The sequence below is a fragment of the Myotis daubentonii genome, chromosome 9 (assembly GCF_963259705.1).
Source record: "Myotis daubentonii chromosome 9, mMyoDau2.1, whole genome shotgun sequence".
In the NCBI taxonomy this organism is placed as follows: Eukaryota; Metazoa; Chordata; class Mammalia; order Chiroptera; family Vespertilionidae; genus Myotis; species Myotis daubentonii.
Genome location: NC_081848.1, coordinates 41,856,982 through 41,881,717, shown reverse-complemented (window position 1 = coordinate 41,881,717; position 24,736 = coordinate 41,856,982). Strand labels below are relative to the sequence as shown.

The window sequence follows — 24,736 nt, the reverse complement described above, 5'->3', positions numbered from 1 at the left end:
TTCATGGCCTGGTTGGTTCCCATCCCTCCACCCTGTGCCCTTTTCCTTGTTGCTTCCCTGAGGAGTAAGTGATAGGGGAGATGAAAATGAGGCTTCCTCTTGGGTGATAACATGGGAGATGACAGCAAACCATGGGGTTCCAAGTCTCTCATAGCATGACCCAACCTCCTTCTCAGTGACTTTTCTTCTTGCACCCTATGCTTCAGGCACATTTCTCATGCACCCATGCTGCCTCATGTCTCTGTGCCTTTGCACATGCTCCTTCCCCTTTATGGAATGATACTTTTTTTCTTTCATCTGTAAGTCCCAGCTTGACTCACAGCAGTGAGAGATCACATTTTAGAGCTTATCTGCAGACCTCATTATTCCCTCAAAGGCCTTCGTTATTCTGTTGAATGTAAATGCTTCAGAGTGTTTGGAATTATTTTTATTTGACAGAAATAAAAAATAATATAGTCCTTCATATTTATATAGTGCTAGGTCATTTCTCCCAAGACAACTTACATACTTGCCCTCAGCTGTTATACTGCCTTCCATCTTGGGGCAATAGCAGCCCAAGTATCAGAGAATTGTCAAGAGAAAGGTGTGGGAAGATGGAACAGAGGCAATATAAATTGCTGTCAATTTGTAGTTGTTATATATTCTATTTTCTGGCCCTGGTGTATCTTTTGTAACATAGGTAATTTACTTCCTTTTTATAGACTAGCCCCTAGGACTCAAGATAACTTTTCTCTGGGAAACTTAGTGAATGTTATTTTTACTGTTGACATAGAGGAGACATCTGCCATTTCTGACACTTGTTTATTTTGTTGTAGCACCCTCAGATAGATTAGCTCTGTGAGGAAAGTGTGGCATCATTCCTGGAAAAATCAGCAGCTCAGAATCACTTTATGGTGACAGTCCTAGCTTCCTGGGAACAGAAAGATTGGTTTTGCCAGTCCAGTGACTATAGGGCCAGGCATGGGTTATAGGACTGGCTAACCCATGTCTAGCCCTATAGTTGGCTCAGGAATAGTTGTTTTAAACTAGCATCCATGTTTTCCCTGAAGTATAACTCTTGTAACTCATTGAAAAGAAAGACCATCATTGAGCATGTGCCAGGCACTGTGTGGAATACAGATGATTCTCAGGTGAATGAGACACAGTATCTACAAAAAGTAGACAGCGGGCTGGGAAAGACAGTGCTCAAAAGTGTAACTAAATACACATTGTCAGTACTTTACTAGGCAGAATGAATGAAGTATCAAGAGAACCAAGAAAAGGAAGCAATTCTCCCAGAAAGGGTCAGTGAAGGTGTTAAGGAGTTCAGTTCAACAAACATTTATTAGGTGCCACCTGCATTCTTACAGTGAGTATATGAAACGACCGGACAGTCCTCCAGGAACATCCAGTTGCGTGGGGTAGTTGGAAACGCCAGGACTGGTAGGAGTTTCCCAGGGCTTTTCCAGACACAGAGAGAGAGACTCCTGTGGAGGCCTGACGTAGCCTGTGCCGTTGAGCACCCTGAGCTCCAGCCCACTGGAATCTCATTCTGCCTTGCCTGTTCGGCTGCATGACAACAGTGCCAGAGTTTTAGATGGATTCATATTTGATGTGATGATAGTAATGATCCCATTCCATTTCCAAAGTGCTTTCACATACATTATCTCAATGTCTTTCACACCATATGCCCTCAGAACAGTGGTGATCCTTGAATCCCTCCTCAAGTTTACTACTAATGTAATCTTCTATACTTTAGAAAGGCATTAAGTTGATGGATATAATTTTCTAAATTTCAAAGTTTTCTCCCATCAGTTTTACTTGATAAAAACAAATATTAACAGAGAAATTCATATATGTTTTCATATTTTTTGAGATGCAGAGAACTCCATTTATATAATATTTTCTTCTAGTAAAATTGTTTTTGTTGTATATGATGAAAGTATGTTGATGAGTATTTCATGTTGTTTCACAGAGAAAAACATGATTTTTTTGTTGGCTTTTTGCAACCAACAAATTTGAAAACCAGGCCTTTTGATTCACCAACTATCCTGTGAGGTAGACAGGGTGGAAAAGGAAACTGATGAGCATAAATGATTTCTCTATGACCATATGGCTAGTAAATGACAGTACCAGAATTCAGTTCAGTTCAATTCAACATTTAATATTGGTGGGCTCTAGGAATAGAGAAATGAATGTCACATAGTACCTTCTTATATGAACTGAAATAGTGGTTTGGCTGCCATAATAAGTCCACTTGATCAAGGGCTTAAATAAGATAGAAGCTTATTTCTCTCACCTAAAAGTATAAATAGATATTCTTCCAGCTTTTGGTTTTGCCACGCATCCTATTGCTTCTGTCTCATATCTGAGATGGCTGCTCCCTCTTCAGCCATGTCTACATTCCATTCAGCAGGAAGGGGGAAGGGAAGGCCACCTAACCATGCCTCGTTGGGAATGTACATTTTATTATGAATGGTCATGTGCCCACCTAAAACCCAGCAGTTCCACTATCAAAGGAAGAGGAGGGAACAGATATTGCAGAAACTGGCAAGCCCTGCATACTTTCCTGAAAGGATAAGACAGAAGTTAAGGTAAATGCTTTGAGATTAGACAGACCTGGGCTAAAGATGCGGCTCTGATGCTTCTTGGTTGCATGCCCGTGGGTGTGTTTGCTCAACTTTTCCAAGCCAGTGTTCTTGGCTTAAGTAGACAATTGTACTTCCCAATGTTGTTGTGCGGAGTGAGTTAAATAAGAGAATTTTAAATACTGAGCACAGTGTCTGGTACAAATAGCCTGTAAGTGGTGATAATGATGACAGCATTAGTTTCTCTTTTTATAATCCCATAGCACTCTATTATCCTCCCTTGAAACATTCATCTCTTTATATTATTTGTTCTGTATATGCCTTTCCTGATAGGTTGCAAGCTTCAGTGAGCAGAGACTATGGCTATATTACTATCATATCCCTAATGATAACCCTTATCTGACCCATCACTAGTGGTCAGTAAATATTTGTCGAATAAATGAATACATGTGATAAATGATAGTAGTGTATTAAGGAGTTGCTGTGGGAACACAGAGGAGTAGTGCCTAACTTTGTCTGAGGAATCAGGGTAGGCTTTCTGGAAGAGCATGAGCTGAGTCTTAAAAAATGAATAGGATTTACTCACATTAAGGGTATGGGGTAAAGAGTCAAACACTTTAAGCCCTAACCGGTTTGGCTCAGTGGATAGAGCGTCGGCCTGCGGACTGAAGGGTCCCAGGTTTGATTCTGGTCAAGGGCATGTACCTTGGTTGCGGGCAACATCCCCAGTAGGGGGTGTGCAGGAGGCAGCTGATCGATGATTCTCTCTCATCGATGTTTCTAACTCTCTATTCCTCTCCCTTCCTCTCTGTAAAAAAATCAATAAAATATATTTTTTAAAAAAAGAGTCAAACACTTTACAGGGAGGGGAAACATTCTGGGCAAAGATGAGAAGACATTGATCCTGGAGATGCAGTTGGGAAACTTTTAATAGTTTTTAATCCTGGCGTTTCAAATGGACACTAGGGGATGAGAGTACATGAAACCCTGAGGAGTAGGCAGGTCTGGATCAATCTTTTTAAAGATACCACTTATTAGCTCTGGCTGGGTGGTTCAGCTGGTTGGAGCATCATCCCATACACCAAAAGATACCATTTATTGAGTAATTACTATAGACTGCTCACTGCCCTTTCAACTGTACCCATCTGAGGTGGTTTTTCTTGGTTCCCCTTAGAGGCATAATCAGCATGGTGCAGCAAGGTAGTTTGTTCCATGGGAAGCGGGCTGCTCTTTATGATTAAACTAGAGGCCTAGTGCACGAATTCATGCATGGGCGGTGTCCAGCCGGCCCACCCCAATCGGCCGATTGGGCTGGGCCAGCCAGGGGGAGGGGCCATGGGCAGTTGGCTGGTCAGCCCCACCCCCTGGTTGAACTCCCAGTCGAGGGGACAGTTTGCATATTATCCTTTTATTATATAGGATTGAGAGGATCTGCTCTTTCAAATGTGTCTTTTCTTTCTCTCTGTCCTGTAAGCTCCTTGAGGCCTGGGACTATTTTCTATTTCTTTGGTGTCTTTTCTTAGAGCAGTTGAATCAGCACTTTGCACACAGCAGGTGCTTAATATTTTGTAAGGCATACCAATAGGATACCAGGAGCATGCTTACCTTTGTTTTATAGTAATCATAGTTCTATGTACATTACTCAACCTTTTTAAAAGATACCATTATTAACTACTTCATACTAGATGCTATAACTAATATCTGCTGGGCTTTTAAAAACATTATTTCATTTTACAAATGGTATATTTAATTTAATCATCTGATATCATGTGGTTATTAAATGTGGTTATTAAATTCTCCTAGCCTCCCTTCTTTTCCTGCCTGGCTCTCCTTCATGTTTAAAGAATATAAGACTCAGAGCGATTAAATGACTTCCCCAAATGGCTAGTAAGTCCCAAAGCCAATATTTGAACTGAGGATGGTCAGAATTCATCTAATGTCTATGCTAGTTCCATTAGATATTAGAAATCTAATATCTAAAATATAACTTCAATATTTTTAGCCTTTCAAGAGCCTTAAGTGTTAAAGATGAACAAACTGACACCTAGAGAGGACAGTCAATGTCAAGTAGTGACTCAGCAGACAGGATTTGAGTCGATTTTCTTTGGCTTCCATCTAAGTCTAGTGCTCTTTATGCAACGCCACCCAGTGAGTGCCAGGTCTTCTGTTTGGAGTGTCTTGTGAGTGTGCCTCATTGAGTTGTAAACATAATCACTTGATTTCTATGCACCTTCCAGCTCATTATGGGCTGTTCAGAGTACCATCACCAAATCATTCAAGATCCCAAGTGTAAATTTTTATATTTCCATTGGCAGAATTTCTGGAAGCTGAATATACATTCAGCATATCAGCCTTTTCATTTGAGGATGATACAATGCCTTCCCAACTTTCCCACCCTCGAGGATGCCACTTATAGTGATACTGTTTGCATAAGTTAGAGGAGAGAGCCTGAGCTGCTAGACACAAAGTGGTTACCTTTGTCATTTCCTTACTAATGTAACCTTAAGCCAGTCATTTCCCCTTTCTGGGCCTCAACATCCCCCTTGTGTAAAATTAGGGAGGGGAGGAAGGAGAGACTAAATCATCTCTAAGATCCTTCCCACCTATAGCAGCCTGTGATTCTAATAAGACTCCTTCCTCTACCTGCTCTTTCCCAGCAAATTTTCCCAGTAACCTGGGCAAGTCATGTGCTTTCAGAGGACCTTAGTTTTCTATCTGTGAAACAGGGTAATAATGTGGATATTTCTGTATAAAAATGGTTTAGTAATGTATCCCATGGTTCGTTTGGGGGATCATAGTGCAATCCTGCAAGGATCTAAGAATGGCCACCTGGGACACCCCACAGTGAATCCAGGTCATTCACAGGAGTACCAAAGTTTGATGGTGGACAGTAGTCCATCTTCCCTGCCACCTTTCTCCTAGCCTCCCTTCTTTTCCTGCCTGGCTCTCCTTCATGTGCGGTCAGGGTGGCCTCCCTAAAACAGAGCTCTAGTCATGTACAGCCATGGCAGTCATGAAGGCCTGAACTCAGGCATTTAGAAAAGAAAAGAAGGGAATGATGTGAAAAAGATTATGCAGATAAAATTATAGGAATTAGTGACTGATATTTTGTGCATTCAAGCTCTTGCTGGTTATTCTGTGCCCTGGCTTAGAACTGAAATCTAATATCACAATAGGCTCCGGATGGTGTGGATCGCTCCAGGCATATCTAGGCCAACACGGAAAAGCAAGAGAGATGCCAAGAGGGATACTGGAATCAGCTTTCTTTTTTTGTTCCCCTAAAGCGACACCTTTGAAAAGCCCTGGCATTTTCCCTGGTTAAGAACAAGCTCCTTCTCTCTGTGCTGGAAAATTTCAGTCGCTCCCCATTGCATTCCTACTCAGCATTCTTCACAGATCTGACTGCAGTGCTGGCTGTCAGGATGAAAAGCCTGGATTGCCGCATTTGGCCACGGGTGTGGTGGCCTCTGAAGAGAGAGCGAAGCTGCTCCTTGATGGTTGGTCTCTAGAGGGGACTGTCTCACTCACTGCAAACTGGGGACCTTGGGGTGAACACCACTGTTAAGAACTTCAGGAATGCAGAGGCTGCAGCGGAAAAATCCCTGCATTTGGCAGGGGTGGGTCAGATCTAGGCTTTAGTTCTAGGATCTATCCTGTCTGGCTGTGTGACTCTGGGGGACTTACTTATTTAAACTCTCTGGGCTTCATATTCTTCCCCTGCAAAGATGAAGAACTAGGACAAAATCATCTCTAAATGCTGTCCTGTTCTAAAATTCTAAAATAGTGCATCATTGCATATTTTCTCTGCCAGGACCTGTGTTAGATCTGAGGAATATAAGAATGAAAATAGCCCTAGCCAGTTTGGCCCAGTGGGTGGAGTGTCTGCCTGTAGACTGAAGGGTCTTGGGTTTGATTCCCATCAAGGACACATGCCTGGATTGCGGGCTTGATCCCCAGTAGGGGGTGTGCAGGAGGCAGCCGAGCAATGATTCCTTCTCATCATTAATGTTTCTATTTCTCCCTCTCCCTTCCTGTCTGAAATCAATAAAAAAATATATTTTAAAAAATGGAATGAAAATAGTATTAAAAGTTAATATTTATTGAGTGCTTAGTGCCACAGATTGTATTAACCACTTTACATACAATGTTTTCAGTTCTCAGAACACCCTTGTGAGATCAGGCCAGTCATCAGTATTACTGGCCTCATGAAAGGACTGTCTGAGTCCTCTCCCTGCTTCCCCATACTGGGCCCCTGCTCTCTTAGACTGACCTGGAGAGCAGTGATGTACGAGAACCATCCCAGGTGCTCTGCCAGGAACCACTCTGCTGTGGCAGCCACTAGGCTGCTGGCTGTTAGATAGGGATGACTAAGACATGTAAATAGAGATAGATTTGTTTTCCTTTTTGTTAAAAAAAAAAAAATTATTTCTACCAAACTTCAAATTTATTATAAATCTCCAGTAATTAGGACAGTGTGGTTTTGGCTCAAGGGTAGACAAATAGTCCAGTGGAATAGAATAAAAACTACAGGAGCAGATCTACATGTCTGTGGATACTTATATGATGAAAGTGACATGCAGTGGTGCTGGGTTAACTGGACTGGTGATCATGTGGGGAAAAAATGGCTCTTGATTCCTATTTCATACCATATACAAAAATCATTTAAAAAATGAGCTGTTGCCGAAACCGGTTTGGCTCAGTGGATAGAGCGTCGGCCTGCGGACTGAAAGGTCCCGGGTTCGATTCCGGTCAAGGGCATGTGCCTTGGTTGCGGGCACATCCCCAGTGGGGAGTGTGCAGGAGGCAACTGATCGATGTTTCTCTCTCATCGATGTTTCTAACTCCCTATCCCTCTTCCTTTCTCTCTGTAAAAAATCAATAAAATATATTTTAAAAAAAATAAAAAATAAATAAATAAAAAATGAGTTGTAGATCTAAATGTAAATGTTAAAATCATCAAAGTGCTAGAAGATAACACACAAGAATATCTTCATGATCTTAAGGTAGACAGATTTCTTAAACCGGACACAAAAATCACTATAACCACAAAAGAATGAATAAATTGAATTACATTAAAAATTAGAATTTCTGCTCATCAAAATGCACAAGTAAAAAGTGCCAGGGGCCCTAGCCAGTTTTGCTTGTGGTAGAAGCGATGGCCTGCAGACTAAAAGGTCTTGGGTTCAATTCCTGGTCAAGGGCATGTACCTGGGTTGTAGGTTTGATTCCCAGCCCCAATCAGGGTACGTATGAGAGACAACCAGTCAGTGTGTCTCTTTCACATTGATGTTTCTCTTTCTCTCTCCCTTCCCCTTCCTTCCACTCTCTCTAAAAAATCAATGGAAAAAAATATCCTCAGGTGAAGATTAACCAAAAAATAAAATAAAATAAAATCCTATATAATAAAAGCCTAATATGAGAATTGACTGAATGGTGGAATGACCGATGCACACTGACCACCAGGGGGCAGACACTCAATGCAGAAGCTGCCCCCAGCCCGCAGGCTCCAGGCCAGCCAAGGCAGATGCCAGCGGGGCCCCTCTCCACCCCACCCCCCAATCACCCCACTGGTTGCCCCACAGATCATCCCTGATCACAGGCCAGGCCTAGGACCCTACCCATGCATGAATTTCGTGTACCTGGCCTCTAGTAGTGAAATAAAATAAAGTAATTCAGAAGTAGTATGTTAAAAAAAAAAAAAAGTGAAAGGGGCTCAGCCAGTGTGAGTGGTTGAGCACTGACCATGAACCAGGAGGTCACAGTTTGATTCCTGGTCAGAGTAGGTTCTCGAATTGCAGGCTCGATCCCAAGTGGGGGGCATGCAGAAGGTAGCTGAACGATGATTCTCTCTCATCATTGATATTTCTAACTCTCTCTGCCTCTCCCTTCCTCTCTCTGAATCAATAAAAACATATATATTTTTTTAAAGTGAAAGGGGAAGCTCCTGAGAGGGAGAAGATATTTACTGAACAAAGGAAAAAACTTCTTCAAATTGATATGAGAAAGGCAGATGACCCAATTTTTAAAAATGGGCAAAATATTTGAATAGGCAGGTAACAAAAGAGAGCATCCAAATGGCTAATGAACATACGGGAAGGTTCTCAGGCTCAATAGACTTAAAGGATATGCAAGTTAAACCCTTAATTTATTCCTACTTCATACCAACCAGAATTGCTCAAACAAATTAGAAAAGCTGACTATACCAAGTTTTTTAAGTGTTAGCAAGAAGGTAGAGCAATTAGAACTCTCACTTGCTCTGGTGGGAGTCTAAATTGGAAAGCACTTTGTAAAGCTCTTTGAGAATATTTACTAAAGATGAACATATGCATAATCTGTAACTCATTAGTTCAGGTTCTAGGTATATCTATAACAAAATTGCATACATATGTTCATTGAAAATACATACAAGAACATTGGTAGCAATGCTCTTATTCATAATGGCCCCACATTGGAAGTAACCCAAATTCCCATCAACAGTAAAAAGGATAAATAAATTGTAACACATTCATACAATAGACTAGGAAAGAACTGTTGTTTTACCTAATATATGATGAATCTTACAAACATAATGAATGAAAGAAGCCAGACACAAAAAGAGAATATAGTGAATCCTTTCATTTTTGCAAATGTCAAAAAACAAGCAAAATAACCCTCTGGTTTTAGAAGTCAGAATAGTGGTTACCAATCTGGGGGGCAGGAGATTTTTTTGGGTGTTGGTATTTCTTGTTTAGGATACTGATTAAACAGGTATTTTAACTCTGTGGAAATTGGTTGAGATGTGTAATTATGCATTTTTCAATGTATTATATGACAATAAAATTTTTACTAATTTTTTAAAAAATAGTATATTCTAATTTTGAATTGATAAAAGATTCACATTATAAAAAATACTAGAGGCCCTGTATACAAAATTTGTGCACTTGTAGGGGGCAGGTCTCTCAGCCTGGCCTGCACCCTCTCGCAGTCCGGGAGCCCTTAGGGGATGTCTGACTAATGGCCTAAGCTGTCAGTCGGACACCCTTAGCACTGCTGCAGAGGCAGGAGAGGCTCCCACCACCACCGCTGCACTTGCCAGCCGTGAACCCGGCTTCTGGCTGAGCAGTGCTCCCCCTATGGGAGTGCACTGACCACCAGGGGGCAGCTCCTGTGTTAAATGCCTGCACCCTGGTGGTCAGTGCGTATAGTGACCGGTCATTCCGGCATTTGGTCAATTTGCATATTAGCCTTTTATTATATAGGATAGAAGGGAAATAGTATAAAAAGTCTCCTTTCCACCTCTATGCTCCAGCCATCCAGTTCCCTCACTGGTAACCAGCCAATGATATAGTATATTTATGCATCCTTTTAGAGATATTTTTTTGGATATACAAGCAAATAAATATCTATATAAATACACACACACACACACACACACCCCTATTCTTTTTGCATATATGGCATACCTACCCTTTTTTATATGTATGACATGTCTAAACATGTTATTCTACAGTTTGCTTTTATCATCTAATTTATTTTAAAGGCTTTTCCATTTCAGTACATAAAGAAATTTCTTTTTCCTTCTTACAGCTGCATAATGTGTTCCATGATTTATTTAACAAGTTCCTCCTCTTGATGGGCATTTATATAGGTTTGATTATTTCTAGTTGAGAAACTTTCTTGATGGAAGGTGAGTCTAAAGACAAGTTAATTGTAGAAGACAGTCACTGTATTCATCTTAAAGTAATGCCAGCAATATTCCCTTGCCTTTCATTGGCTGATGTCACAGCCCAGACTGGCAAGGGAAGCTGCCCATTCCTTTCCAGGAGAACTTCATTTTGTAGGTATGGTAGCCTGAGAAAAAAAGTGGTAAATTTAAATGAAAGATTAATTTTTAAAAAAAATTTTTGTGAAGTTAGAATTTCTTATATAATAGTTTGATTTATCTTCTTTCTCTTTTTGTTTTCTGTTTAGCCCAAGAAGAAGAAGAGAACAGTGGAATTGAGAGCCATTAATTTGGGGACAGATTACGAATATGGGGTTTTGAACATTCACATGACTTCATATGACATGGCCCTGGCAGAGAGTTATGCCCAATATGTTCACAACCTCTGCAACCATCTCTCCATTAAAGTGGAGGAAAGGTATGAAGGCTGTCTTTGTATGAAATATTCTTGGCGTGGGTAGCATGCTCTGCTTTGTTGTTGATAAATGAGGTTTTGAGATATAATTTACATGTGATAAAATTCACCCTTTTTAGATATACTTTGCCACAATCAAAATATAAAAGTTTTATTAACCCCAAAAGTTTCCTGGTGCCCAAGTATAGTCAATCTCCTCCCCTTTCTTTCCCTTTCACATCTCTGGCAACTACCAATTGATTTTCTGTCCCTGTTGTACATCATGTAAGTAGAATCATACAATATGTAGCTGTTTGTCTGGCCTCTTTCACTTGCCATAATGTGTTTAAAATTTATCCATGTTTTTGTAAGTATTTTATTACTGAGCGGTATTCCATTAAATGGTGATTTTAATTCACCAGTTGATGTACTTTTGGATTGTCTCCAGTTTGTTGGTAATTATTAACAAAGCTGCCGTAATCATTCTCATACAGGTTTTGTGGGTCATATGTCTTCTTTTCTCATGGATAATTACCTAAGATTGGGATTTAGGGATTGTATAGTGAATGTATGTTTAACTTTGTAAGATACCGCCAAACTGGTTTCTAAACTAGATACACCATTTTTGCATTCCCACCAGCAACATATGAGAGTTCCAGTAACTCCTTTTTCTGGTCAGTACTTGGTATTGTCAAATTTTTTTAAAAGGTATTCTAATACATACATACTGGTATCTCACAGTGGTTTTAATTTTCACTTCCCTAATAAATAAATGATGTTGAGCATCTTTTCATGGGCTCATTTACCTTCCGTATATCTTCTTTGATGATGTGTCCAAATCTTTTGTCTACTTTTAAATTGGGTTGTTTTTTATTACTGAATTATTAAAGTTTTTACAATCTGTTTTTGGATACCAGTTCTTTTTCAGTATGTGTTCTGCAAATATTTTCTCCCAGTCTATGGCTTATCTTGTTACCTTTTTATCTGAGTCTTTTAGAGAGCAGGAGATTAAGTTTGATGAAGTTCAACTTATCAGTTTTTTCTCTCATTGTTCATGCTTTCGGTATCAGATCTAAGAAATCTTTGCCTAATCCAACATCACAAAGATATTCTCCTATGTTTTCTGGTAGAAGTTCTATAGTTTTAAGTTTTACTTTTAGGTCTATGATCCATTTGGAGTTATTTTTGTATATGGTGTGAGATATGGGTCAAAGTTCTTCTTTTTTTTAAATATACATATCCAGTTGTTCAAATACCATTTGTTAAAAAGATTTTCTTTCTCCATTGATTTTTCTTAACACCTTCTGAAAGTCAATTAACCATGTATGTTTAGATCTATTTCTATTCTCTATTACACTGATGTATATATCTATGCTTACGCCAATACCACAATATCTTTCTTGATTACGGTAGCTTGATTACTGAACTAAAACTTCGTTCTTATTTTTCAAAATTATTCTGGCTATTCTAGGTTTTTCATAAACATTTTAGAACTAGTTTGTTGATTTCTACAGAAAAGAGCCTGATGGAATTTTGTTAGGATTGTGTTGAATCTGTAGATAAATTTGAGGAGAATTGACATTTTATCTATTTTAATTCCTTTGATTCATTAAGATGGTATATGTCCCCATTTATTTAGGTATTCTTTGCTTGCTCTGCTTTTCATTTACTCTTTGGATTTGTTGGAAAACTGTAGGAGAGGAGAACTAACATTTACTCACTGTCTGCTCCAGGCCAGGCACTTTACATAACTTACCTCAGTGTTTCAGAAAATGTGGGATGCCCTTTTAAATTCTCATTCAACTTAATATGTCAAGGATAAATTCTTTGTGTGGTTCTGGCATGTTCTTAACACCACTCTAACACTTCCTAATCTTTATAACAGAGAGGCGTCTTTGGCTACCAATAGAATTTAGCTAGAATTTTATAACATTATTTTGTTTCCATTGTATTTATTTTTAACTTACTTTCTACTTATGACAGCTGATACTGGTTTTCCATTTGTAGTAGGAACATAAAGTCAGGTTTATTGATATATAATTTACATTCAATAAAAATTCACCCTTTTAGTGATCTATTTCTGAGTTTTGACAAATACACACAGTAGAGAGTAAATACCATCATAACTAAGATACAGAACATTTTCATCATCCCAAGAAGTTCCCTCCCCATACCCCCAGTCCCTGGCAAATACAGATCTATTTTCTGTCCCTATAGTTTTTGCCTTTTCCAGAATGTAATATTAATGAAATCATACCGTATTTTTCTTTGTGAATCACATACCTCTATCATGTCACTTAGTGCTTTGGGCTGTAATTGCCTATTCATGTGTCAGCTCCCCTCCCCACTGACTAGTTGGGGACTGTGCTCTTTATTTCTTCACTTAAGATAATGTATTTGAGATTTATGCATGTTATTGCCATGTCAAATTGTTTGTTCCTTTTTGTTGCTGATAAGCATTTCATTGAATACATGTATGTTTATCCATTCACCAGCTGAAGAACATTTGTGTTGTTTTCAGTTTGGGGCAATTGTGAATAAAGCCACCATAAACATGTACAGGTTTTTGTGAGAACTTAAGTTTTCATTTCTCTAGGAGTATGATTGTGGGGTCAAATGGTTAAGTGTAATTTATGTTTAAATTTATAAGAAACTGCCAAACTGTTTGCCAAATTGGCTGTACCATTTTTTTCCTCATCAGCAACATGAGTTCCAGTTGTTCCACATCTCAAGTTTCTTTTTCAAATTAATTTTAAGTGTGTTGACTTAAAGAAAAATATTTAATAAATAATACTTGGGGTGGTTTGCCATTGTGACAAGGTAGTACATGGCACAATATATGGATATGGCAAAAATTATACTCTTTCTCACTTGACAGATATTAATATACTAGAGGCCCGTTGCACGAAGATTCGTGCAATAGGCCTTCTTTCCCCTGGCTGCCAGCACCAGTTTTCCTCTGGCACCCGGGACCCAGACCTTCACTCTGGTCACCGCCTTCCATCCTCGCTCTGGACACAGTTTCGCTGCGGCTGGAGCCTTCAGTCTTTGCTCCTCGCTCTGGCCGGAGTCTTCAGTCTCCAGCCAGAGCTGCTCCTGTAGCGCCTTCTGCCGCCCCCCCCCCGACCCTCCCCCTCATAACTTGATCACTGCTTCGCCTGCAGACCTCACCGATGGGCTCCTGGGTCCCGGGGGGCCACCTTGCCTGTGGCCTGGCTTTCTGGTGGCTCCAGGGGTCACACATGGGGGCCTGGATGGCAGCTCCTGGTGTCCCGCCCTGCCTGCAGTATGCAAATTAGCCGCCATCTTTGTTGGCGGTTACTTTGCATATTGCACTGATCAACCCATGGTGATGGTAGCGAAGGTACAGTTAATTACCATGTTTGTCTATTATTAGATAGGATTCTCATTGTACAGATGAAGAAACCAAGTCTCAGAATAGCCAAAAGTCACAGAACTAGTAAATTGCCTGGATTTAACCTAGTTCTGCCTGACTCCAGTATTTTTAATTCTATAGGATCTTTTTTTAAAAATATGTTTTTATTGATTTCAGAGAGAGGAAGGGAGTGGGAGAGATAGAAACATCGATCAGAGAAAAACACTGATCAGCTGCCTTCTTCATGCCCCCTACTGGAGATCGAGCCCACAACCAGGGCATGTGCCTGACTGGGAATTGAACCAGCAACCTCATGGTGCATGGGATGATGCTCAACCAACTGAGCCACACCAGCCGGGCTATAGGGTCTTATTTTAAGTCATTAAGCCAAATATGAACTTTTGAACCTTTATAACTTAGAGTATAATTGCACTAAATGTGCTATTTGGAAGACTGTATAATAGGGTGTGATTTTATCTCTCACAGCAGATAGTACTTCAATTGTGTTAGGCCTAAAGATATGCTTTATCTATTTCTGATGCCCCAGAGAGTCAGTTGTTCTTTCAGCACTTGACACGCACCTCTATCATGTCACTTAGCGCTTTGGGCTGTAATTGTCTATTCATCTGTCAGCTCCTCTCCCCACTGATTAGATGGGGACTGTGTTCTTTATTTCTTCAGCACCTAGACCAGGGCCTGCCTGCCACATGGGGAACATTAAGCCATTGCTGAAAGAATGACAGGTTCTTCAATATGACTATACAATCCAGCTGTATGGTATACATTTCCTAAAGTTTAATGACAGTGCTTTCAATTAATTGATTAAAATCTATTGATTGAGCCCTTTCTTGCTCATGTGGTAAGCACTGTACTAGGCATTTTAACTGGATGATACTAAGGTGAATGTTCCTGATTTCAGGGATTATATGTACACTAGAGGCCAAGTGCACAAAAATTTGTGCACTCGCGGCAGGGAGGGGGTCCCTCAGCCCGGCCTGTGCCCGCACGCAGTCTGGGACCCCTCGGGGGATGACCACCTGCTGACTTAGGCCTGCTCCTCTGGGGATTGGGCCTAAGCTGGCAATAAGACATCCCCCTGGCAGCTAGGGAGCCCTCGAGGGATGTCCACTTGCCGGCGGGGAGCAGGCCTAAGTTGCAGTCAGACATCTTTAGCGCTGCTGAGGAGGCGGGAGAGGCTCCCACTACCACCATTGTACTGGCAGCCGTCACCCTGGCTTGTGGCTGAGATAGGAGCTCACTGACCACCAGGGGGCAACTCCAGCATTGAGCATCTGCCTTTTGGTGGTCAGTGTGTGTCATAGTGACCAGTCATTCCCAGGCATTCTGCTGTTAGGGTCAATTTGCATATTACCCTTTTATTATATAGGATGTGTGTGTGCACACAAGCACACAGAAATAATTTTAACATAATGTGGAACATGGTAAGTGAAAGTTAAAGTACAGTGCCAGTTCAGGAAGCAGCAGCAATACCTTTCCAAGTAGCACTGCACGAAGATATTAGAAGCTTATGCCAAAATGTGCATTCATGCTTTGCTTCCTTCATCAAAAAAGTCTTGCTATTGAAAAAAAAAAATGGTTGGCTGAGTTAAATAGTGTGTTTAGTGACTGTTGCATGCTCCTTATCTTTTCCTGGACTGATACCATGCAGTTTGCTCACCAGCAACTTGTCCCTGGACCACACTTTAAGTAACACAGTACCAATTCTGGAATCAAATTACCTGATTTAAATTCAAGTTGTACCAGTTATTGGCAATATGACCTTGGGAAATTCTGAACCTCAGTTACCTCTTCTTTATAAATGGGATGATAATTTTCTTATTTCTCTGAGTTCTGAAAATTAAATAAAATAGTATATGATAGCGTTTAGCAGAGAATGACATATTGCAACATTCTAAATAATAATAATTAATGAAGAGATTTTTTTCGCCGTAACTGGTTTGGCTCAGTGGATAGAGCACTGGCCTGCAGACTGAAGGGTCCCAGGTTCGATTCCGGTCAAGAGCATAAGAGCATGTACCTTGGTTGTGGGCACGTCCCCAGTAGGGGTTGTGCATGAGGCAGCTGATGGATGTTTCTCTCTCATTGATGTTTCTAACGCTCTATCCCTCTCCCTTCCTCTCTGTAAAAAAATCAATAAAAATATATTTTTTTAAAAAAAGAGATTTTCGGGGGGCAGGAGGTAGGGGGGTAAGAGATCAACTAAAGGACTTGTATGCATGCATATAAGCATAACCAATGGACATAAGACACTGGGGGATAGGGGAGGCTAGGGGACTGTCTAGGGCGGGGGGATAAAATGGATACATATGTAATACCCTTTGTAATACTTTAAGCAATAAAAAAAAAAAAGAAAAAAGAAAATGAGCATGCAAAAAAAAAAAAAAAAAAAGAGATTTTCTTCCCCCAGCTGGCAGGGATTAGGGGTAGCTTCTCAGAAGTTGTGGTAGCAAAGAAACATTAAATTTCATTTACACAGTGTTATCTTACCTACAGTGAATCAACTCCCTGGAATAGTGTTTCAAATTTTCAGGACTTTTTAAAGGTGCTGTTTTTAAAACCCAGCTGTAGCCCTAGGTGTTTTGGCTCAGTCGATAGAGGGTCAGCCTGCGGACCTAAGGGTCCTAGGTACAGTTCTGGTCAGGGGCACGTACTTTGGTTGTAGGCTCCTCCCCAGCCCAGGCCCTGGTCAGGGCTCGTGCAGGAGGCAATCAGTCGATATGTTTCTCTCACATCAATATTTCTCTCTTTTCTTCTCATTTCCACTCTCTCTAAAAATCAATGGAAAAATATCCTTGGGTGAGGATTAAAAAAATAAAAAGAATAAAACCCAGCTGTGGAAAACTCTGGCTGTATTTGGGTAAAGGCGAGAAGGCAGTAGCATTTGTTGAGCTACCGTCAGCCAGCCACTCTGATAAGTACTTTTTTATATATTCTTAATTCAAACAAGCACTTTGTACATAGTGAATCAAAGCTCAACTCTGGAGCCAAACCATCCAGGTTTTACTTGTGCTCTGCCATATTCTTCTTCTTCTTCTTTTTTCAATATGTTTTTATTGATTTGAGAGAAAGAGGGAGGGGAGAAAGAGAGAGAGAAACATCAATTGGCTGCCTCATATATGCCCCCTCCTGGGGATTGAGCCTGAAACCCAGGCATGTGCCTTGACTGGAAATCGAACCAGCTATCTTTTGGTGCATGGGACAACACTCAACCAACTGAGCTATATGAGCCAGAGCTACCATATTCTTATTGTCTGACACTGGGCAGTTTGCTTAACCTCTTTGTGTCTTAGTTTCCTCATCTATGAAATGGAGTTAAAGTACCTACCTAAAAAGACTATAGTAGCCGAAACCGGTTTGGCTCAGTGGATAGAGCGTCAGCCTGCGGACTGAAAGGTCCCGGGTTCGATTCCGGTCAAGGGCATGTACCTGGGTTGCGGGCACATCCCCAGTAGGAGATGTGCAAGAGGCAGCTAATCGATGTTTCTCTCTCATTGATGTTTCTAACTCTCTATCTCTCTCCCTTCCTCTCTGTAAAAAATCAATAAAATATATTTTAAAGAAAAAAAAGACTATAGTAAAAATTAAGGGAGTTGATATATTTAAAGTGCTTACAACAGTTGCCAGCAACTCTTGGCTGCTATTATTATTATTATTATTATTATTATTATTATTATTACTAGAGGCCTGTTGCACAAAATTTGTGCACGGGGGTGTGTGTGTCCCTCAGCCCATCCTGCACCCTCTCTAATCTGGGACATCCCTCTCACAATCCAGGATTGCTGGCTCCCAACCACTTGCCTGCCTGCCTGCCTGCCTGCTTGATTGTCCCTAACCACTCCCCTGCCAGCCTGATCAATGCCTAACTGCTCCCCTGCCAGCCCAATTGCCCCCAACTGCCCTCCCCTGAAGGCCTGGTTGCCCCCAACTGCCCTCCCCTGAAGGCCTGGTTGCCCCCAATTGCCCTCCCCTGCAGGCCCAGTCACCCCTAACTGCCCTCCCTTGCCAGCCTAGTCGCCCCTAACCGCCCTTCCCTGCAGGCCTGGTCACCCCCAACTTCCCTCTCCTGCTGGCCCGGTCACCCCTAACTTCCCTCTCTTGCCAGCCCGGTCGCCCCTAATGCCCTCCCCTGCCAGCCTGGTTGCCCCTAACTGCCCTCCCCTGCAGGCCTGGTTCCCCCCAATTGCCCTCCCTTGCGGGCCTGTTTGCCCCAACTGCCCTCCTCTGTAGACCTGGGTCCCCCCGAACTGTCCTCCCCTGCAGGCCTGATTGCTCCCAACTTCCCTCCCTTTTAGGCCTGGTCCCTCCCAATTGCCCTCCCCTGCTGGCCTGATCACCCACAACTGCCCTCCCCTGCTAGGCATCTTGTGTCCACATGGGGGCGGCCATCTTGTGTGTTGAAGTGATGGTCAATTTGCATATTACTCTTTCATTAGATGGGATAATTAATTATTAAAGCCTGCCTATAGCCATCTTAATAATAGACAAACATGTAAATTGACCATCCCTCCACTACGCTCACCAGCCAATCAGAGTATGCAAATTAACCCAACAAAGATGGCGGTTAATTTGCATACGTAGGTGTGAAGCAGCGGAGCAAAGACTGAAGGCTCTGGCCGGAGCAGTGAAGACTGAAGGCTCCGGACCTGAGCAGCGAAGGCCTGGGTCCCGGGTGCCGGAGGAAAACCGGTGCCGGCAGCCAAGGGAAGGGAAGGCCTATTGCACAAATCTCTTCATGCAGCGGGCTTCTAGTATACCTAATAAATGGCAAGATCTGGATTTGAACCCACTTTTTTTTCTCTCCAAATTCTCAATTCCTTCTAACTAGTACTCCACACAGCTTTCATTGCGATGTTTCTCGAATGGAAGTAAGGTCATATTACTCCCATAAGTAAATTCCTTCCGTGGTTTCCCATTCCTTTAGGATCAAATTAAAGGTCCTCACATGGCTTTATACCAAGTGCCCCAGGGTGTCTGGGCTTGCCTCTCTTGCTTTAACTCATACTTCCTTCTCCCTTCCCCTCCAATTACACTAGCTTTGTTTTAGCCCCTTCCCACCCAAGGACCTTTGCATATGCTCTCCAGAGCTTATAATACTCTTTCCCCTTCACCTAACTCCTGCTTTTTCCTTAGGTTTCATCTTGAATGTCACTTCTTTAAAGAAACTCTTAAATTAGTTTCTATATTATGTCTTTAGTAGAAGTGAAGGTTACTTAACTTCCCTTTCATAGCAGTCATTTCTTATCCTTGTAATTACTTGACTTTTATTAGTCTTCCTTATTAGACTCTAAGATCCATAAGGCAAGGATTGTTTCTGTCTCCATCAGCCGTCTGTCTAATAATCCTAAGACCTTGCCTAGTACCTGACACATAGTAGGCAATGAATAAATATTCGTTGATTTGGACTGAGTTCCAATAGGCATGGGCATGATTCCTAGAACAGCAAAATGAATGATGTGCCTTTTTTTCTTCTTTTTTTTTTTTTGCCTCTTCCTGACTCTTTGCTCCAAATAGCACAGAGCATAAAGAGATATTTATTTTCAGCAACTCTCTTCTCTGCATTGATTGAGGTTTTTAGACCACTGTATGGTTAGGCATTCTCACTGCCCAGTTTTTCAGAGATGAAATAATTTTTTCTTTTGACTTTCATTTCATCATGATCCATTTTCCTCTGGCAGTGTGGGGTAGTGCTTTGACCTTGAGGGGGAATTGGGCAAAGGAGCAGTGTGCTGGCTTTTGTTCTATAAATGGTCTGCTTTGCTATAGCTGCAACTAACCTAGAAGAGGAGAGGAAGGGGCCTTACATGCAGGTCCCTTAACTTACATGCAGGTCCTCCCTTGCTGAGCAGTTGCCTGGAGAGATGGAACTATGACTCATCTGGGAGCAGCTTCCAAGTCTAAAGCTGATCCTAGCCCCTGTGCTCTTTGGAGAGGAACAGCGTCACCCAGCACCACTCTCTTAAAGGCTACTCTTTCTTTTTTGTTTAAGTCCACTTACATTGTTTAAAATGGAGGTATATCTTATATATAGTAGTATCCACAGATTCTAAGTTCCCTAGCACCCCAGCCGGCTCCCTTCTGCCCTGTCTTAGGCAGTATTCCCAAAAGGTAACATTATTTTATCTTGATAAGTTGACTCTTGAAATTGTTATTTCATTTCTTCCCTTCTGTTTTTACTATGTGATTATTCAAGCAATGTTTATTATAGAAAATCTGAAAAGTATAGAAACGAATGGAAAATTATACTCTTACTACTCAAAGGCCTATTCTACATTAATGACCAGAGTTCCCAGTATTTCCTTATCAAACTATGTCTGGCTTTCCTGTTGGTTCTCTTTGAGAGCCTCTCGTGTCTCCTTGCCTTTAGATAACTGCTGCACTTTTGGGGGCAAACAACTCTGTTCATTCTTTACATCTGGATACTGCTTCACCTGTGAAGCCTCCCCTGATCCCCACTTCTCTTCCTCTTGTCCCTATAATATTTGGTACATCCCTGTTATTGTCCCTGTCTTACTGTGGTGAGGATGTTCATCTACTTACCTGTCTGTACAAAACACTCTTAGTGAACTCCTTTTAAGCACAAGCTACATAATGCCCACCAGAGTGCCTAGGACAGAGGCGGCTCTCGGTAAGTGTTTATTAAATGAATGGATGAATCAGTAAACAAATCAATGAAATCTTAGTAAAATAAGTGTTGAAGGATAAAATGTATGCTCAGTAGCAGGAATGGACAACTCCCTTTAGTCTTATCTGCAGAATGTCAAAACGGAAAACTAGCATGTTTTACATTCCTGAAAGCTTTTACATGGTTATTTTACTTGATCTTCCATAACAACCCTATAAGTGTGTCATTTTATTTTTTATATGGGTACTATCAAATTTGAATTGGAAGAGGAGATCAGAGATTGTGCTGAAACGTGGGAGGGGATGTTATTTAGGGAGACTGCCTGGAAGAATTTGCAATACCTAGCATTTACGCACTGTTTATAGAGCAAGGGAACTGGCATTTGTAGGCACAGTAAATCAGGCAAATAATAACTAGTTTAATCATTTAACCATTGTAACAACCCTATAACTAGTTATTATTATCCTCATCTTAGAGCTGAAGAATCTGAGACTCAGAAAGCTGAATTAATTTGTCCAAGGTCAAATAGGTAATAAGTAGGAGAGCCAACATTTAAATCTAGGACTGACTGTCATGTCTCTAATCAATTTTCCATTACACCAAACTTCCTTTTGTAGCAGTCCATCTGTAGAGGACCATGCCCCCCTGCTTTTAATTAATGAAGCTTCCTGTGGCATGAAAATTCAGAAATTCTACTGTTATTATTCCATTTATCTTTAGTTGGATGAACCATATTTCTGTTTAGCCATCAGTCCTACAGACCTAATCCTCACAAAATCTATTGCTATAGGCCTACCAGATTGTAATCCTCTTCTCAGAGGGGGAGTGACTCGCCTTAGTAAATATTGCTAAGTGGCAGGGCCAACATTTGACCCCGAGTCCAGTGCTCTTTCCACTGTAGCATGTAGATCTGCTGAAGGTGATTATAGCAAGCACAGACTCTACAGTGGTTCTCAACTAGGGGACATTTAACAATGTCTGGAGATAATTTTGATAGTCACCACTTGGGGGGTACTACTGGCATCTAGTAGGGAGAGCTTAGGGATATGTAGGCCAGCCCCCCACAACAATGAATTACCTGGTCAAAGATGTCAATAGTGCTAAGGTTGAGAAATCCTGCTCTAAAACAATTGGGTTTCAGGCCTCATTTCTCCAGAAGAGGGGAAATACCCAAAGTTATCCTCCAAAGCATACCTAGTGATTCTTTTAGAATTGACTATTCTCTAATAGCAGCAAATACTTATTAAGCACCAGGTATTATTCAGTGTTATATTAGGCAAGATTGGAGATGCAGAAAAGTATTCGACATCATCTGTCGCTTCAGGAAGTTTAGAGACTTCTGGAGGAGGCTTAAGAGGATCTGATTACTTTGCCCCGGCTGCAGATAACAGCCCTGGATTCCAGGAGCTCTGCATGCGCTAGTGGCTGTACTCAGGGACTACCCTGACAGAGTGGTGCTGCTGGCTTAAGGGGACCCTCGCCATAGCTGACTCTTTCTTCCCACAGTTATGCGATGCCCACCAAAACCATGGAGGTGTTGCAGCTACCGGAGCAGGGCAATAAAATGTTTGTGGACGCAGTTCTTACCATCCATGAGCGAGTAGTTCAGGCAAGTATTCTGGGAGAAACTTGAAATGTATTTGCCTCTCCTGGTTCTTCTCTGTACATCTTTCCTCCTTCTACCAAGCCCGTCTCTTCCTCTAGCCTGCCCCTTGAATGATGATGTTCTGCAGGTTTCAGTTCTTGATCCCTCCATCTCTCCTTATGTAATCCCTTTCCTCAATGCAATCTCATTCATTCGCCTGACCTTAGTAACCGTCATTATATATCGACAATGCCTAGATCTCCTGTCTTGATCTCTAGGTTAAGCTTCAAATCTGATACCCATTTGTCTACTGGACTTCTCCATGGGGATGTTCCACAGGTGCCCTGCACTCAATGCTTATAAACTAATTGTAGAGGAACTGTTCCTCTGTCTCTAGAATCTTCTTCACCATTGAGCCTAATGCTTGATCCTTCTTTGCTCTCTGGTATCCATTCATTCACCAAATTCTAAAGCTTCTACCCCCCAAAATCTTTTAGATTCATCAACTTTGCTTTACTTTCACATGTCATTTTCCTGCTTAAAACCCCTCAGTTGCTTCCTGTTAGCTCTAGCAGTGGTTCTCTGTCATTTTATTGCAGAGACAGATGGGTGACAACCACACTATCATGAAAGTGCCCAGAGCTATTATTAAAAATTCACAGTTAACATGACCCCCATTTTTTTACATCTTTATTGAGTTTTATTCCCATGCAATACAATTTACTCACTTAAAATGTACAATTAAGTGGGTTTTAATATATTCAGAATTATGCAACCATCACCACAGTCAATATTAGAACATTTTCATCAACCCCAAAAGAAACTCTGAACCCATTAATAGTCATTCCTCTTCCCCATTCCCCTGACTCCTAGCAACCACTAATCTACTTTCTGCCTTTATGGTTTTACCTCTTCTGGATATTTCATTTAAATAGAGTTATATCCAATTTCTTTCACTTAGCATACTGTTTTCAAGGTTCATCCATGTTGTAGCATGTATTATTACTTCCTTCCTTTTTACCAGTATTGCCAAATAATATTCCAATGGATATCACTTCTTTTTTATCCACTCAAGAAACATGTCAGCAAGGTAATGAATGTTAAGGCAGTAACACCTTAAATCTATGTTCATTTTTAAAATAATTAAAGTACTTAAAATCTTTGTTTCTTTAAATATTATAAGAAATAAATTATTTGAGATATATCTTATGACAGATCTGACTTGCCACTGAAGGCTGTAGGATCAAATTTGAACTCTTTAGATCAGCATCTAACTGCCTTCATTATTCTCTTGCTTTTCTTTATACTCTATTCCAGCTACACATGGAACTAATTTTAATTCCCTAGTAATGTGCTGTGCCCCCACATTTTACTGAATATTACTTCCTCTGCCTTGAAAACTCCCACTACTGTTGAATTCTCTAGTTTACTCCTGTTTTTCTTCGAGACTCCATCCAGAAGCTTTCTTTGACCTCCCCTGATTAATTTAAGTCAGTACTTCTCTAGTGGGTTTCTGAAGCCTCCTTCATACCTTTCTACCACATTTCTGATTCACCTCTGAATTTTTTTTTAAATATATTTTTTATTGATTAAGTTATTACATATGTGTCCTTATCCCCACGTTACCCTCTACCCCCCCCCCCCGCTCATGCCCTCACCCCCCCCCCCCCCCGTTGTCCGTGTCCATTGGTTAGGCCTATATGCTTGCATATAAGTCCTTTGGTTGATCTTTCCCCCTTACCCCCACCCTCCCCTACCTTCCCTCCAAGGCCTGACAGTCCAGTCAATGCCTCTCTGTCTCTGGATCAATCCTTGTTCATCAGTTTATGTTGTTCATTATATTCCACAAATGAGTGAGATCATGTGGTATTTATCCGCTCTCCATTTCCATCCATGCTGTGACAAATGGTAAGAGTTCCTTTTTCTTCTTCCTCTTCTTAAAGAATACCTTTCAGCATTTCATATAATGCTTCACCTCTGAATTCTTAGCACAGGGTCTGACACCAGTCAGGTCCTGGTCTGTATGGGTTAACTTGAATTGACTCAAAGTCATCCTGGATTTGTTCATTTCTTTGGTCCAGCTATGCCATCCATTGCCTACAGGAGCAGATATTGGACATGACCTTCTCAGCAAGCAGACACCCTGGCAGAGAAATCGTGTAGAGATGGGCTCTGAAACCAGCTCTGGCTGATAATCCTTCACCCTAGGCGGCCGCCTAGCTCTGCTGGAGCTGACAGTTGAGCCCATGCCATGTCTCCCACTCGCCTAGCTTTCGGCACCTCTTTTTCTCTTTTTGTTAATCCTCACCCAAGGATGTTTTCTCCATTGATATTTTTTAGAGAGAATGGAAGGGAGGGGGAGAAACAGAGAGAGAGGTACATCAACTGGTTGCCTCCCACATGCACCCTGACTATTGCCGGGGATCGAACCTGCCACCACAGTATGTGCCCTTGACTGGAATCAAACCC

The 24,736-nt window shown here is 41.3% G+C and overlaps 1 protein-coding gene across 1 annotated transcript in view; it reads left to right on the top strand.

Annotated features, from left to right (window-relative positions):
• Positions 1–24,736, top strand: part of MRPL48 (mitochondrial ribosomal protein L48) — a 53,039-nt gene that overhangs the window by 26,841 nt on the left and 1,462 nt on the right. Inside the window, exons 5-6 of the mRNA XM_059708489.1 lie at positions 10,518–10,687; positions 22,189–22,291. Of these exons, the coding sequence (XP_059564472.1) occupies positions 10,518–10,687; positions 22,189–22,291 (273 nt within the window). The remainder of the gene's footprint in view (positions 1–10,517; positions 10,688–22,188; positions 22,292–24,736) is intronic.